At 35.9% G+C, this 1,047-nt stretch overlaps 1 protein-coding gene across 1 annotated transcript; it reads left to right on the top strand.

The window, feature by feature from the left end:
• Positions 1-25: 25 nt before the first annotated feature.
• LOC117120452 lies at positions 26-1,040 on the top strand (the record flags this gene model as incomplete). The annotated part of the gene is made up of 2 exons (XM_033265478.1): positions 26-361; positions 596-1,040. Coding segments are annotated over exons 1-2 (670 nt in total), but the record flags the coding sequence as incomplete, so codon positions are not given.
• Positions 1,041-1,047: the final 7 nt, after the last annotated feature.

Below are 1,047 nucleotides of genomic sequence, written 5' to 3'. Positions count from 1 at the left end.
AGGACTTGGTTGGTCTAAAGATGCTGTTGTGGATTGTGGTTGGCCTTTTATTAACACACTTGGAGGTGCCCTATGGTATATTGACAGGAATCAGGCAACCTTAAAAAGCAGAGGATACCCTGTCCCAGATGTTTTTATGCAGTTTGCTGGATTTCGTATTCCAGAAAAGTTAAAGAAACGCAAAATCACTGCCGAGTTTTTGAGTGAGGAGGAACTACGTTCCCATGGAAAAGCCTTATTCAACCTGCTTCAGGCTGCCTATTTCCAGAAAGAGATTTGGAAGGATGTAAATGATGCTGTTGTTGCCTTATCAAATTCGTTGATGAAGTATAGTGCATATCTGGAATCTCAATCAAAAAGGGTGAGTGTATACAAAGAATTTTCAAAGAATTTCAATGTATTTGCAAAAAATGTTAATTTTTGTTAAAGCTACTGTAAAAGTTAAAAACGTAATGTTTTTGTATCTAGAGTTTTTTTTTGTGGTTTTTCATCGGACTTTTAAAATTTAATATTGTTGTGAGGGTGATAAATTTAAGATAGGCCTACTTTGTTGATTTCCAGAAAACTTGACAAATACTTTTTTTTTATATTTCAGATGAAACAAAACCACCACTCTCTGATGATGAATCAAGACAAAGAGAATTTCAAAATCATTGAAAAGTCTACCAATTGGCCAGATGACATATACAGCTCTGTTTATGAAGTCTTGGATAGTAAAGATGTTTGCGAGCCAATATTTCTTGATGAGTATGCACCAACCGATCGAAGGAGAAGATATGAGTACATCACAAGTTTAAATTTGCCATTTAGGACATTGCTTTTCACTCATTCAGGTGGAGCAATTCATTCACACTTCTTGTGGAAAATTGAAGATTGTTCACCAGTTGAGGACATGATTAATATGGCTCATAACATTGCGAAAGCTATAGTGGAGGACCTTCCAAAGTATCACTCTCGTGCAATGAAAAAAGAGTTTGTGCAGAAATTTGGTCTGGTCGCCAATAAAACTGTACTAAGACAGGCATATCGGACTTTAACAGGTAACTA

Source organism: Anneissia japonica, unplaced genomic scaffold (genome assembly GCF_011630105.1).
Source record: "Anneissia japonica isolate Jap-2015-1 unplaced genomic scaffold, ASM1163010v1 scaffold171244_len1043_cov113, whole genome shotgun sequence".
In the NCBI taxonomy this organism is placed as follows: domain Eukaryota; kingdom Metazoa; phylum Echinodermata; class Crinoidea; order Comatulida; family Comatulidae; genus Anneissia; species Anneissia japonica.
The sequence above is the reverse complement of the archived record's forward strand: the minus strand, read 5'-3'. Positions and strand labels throughout refer to the sequence as shown.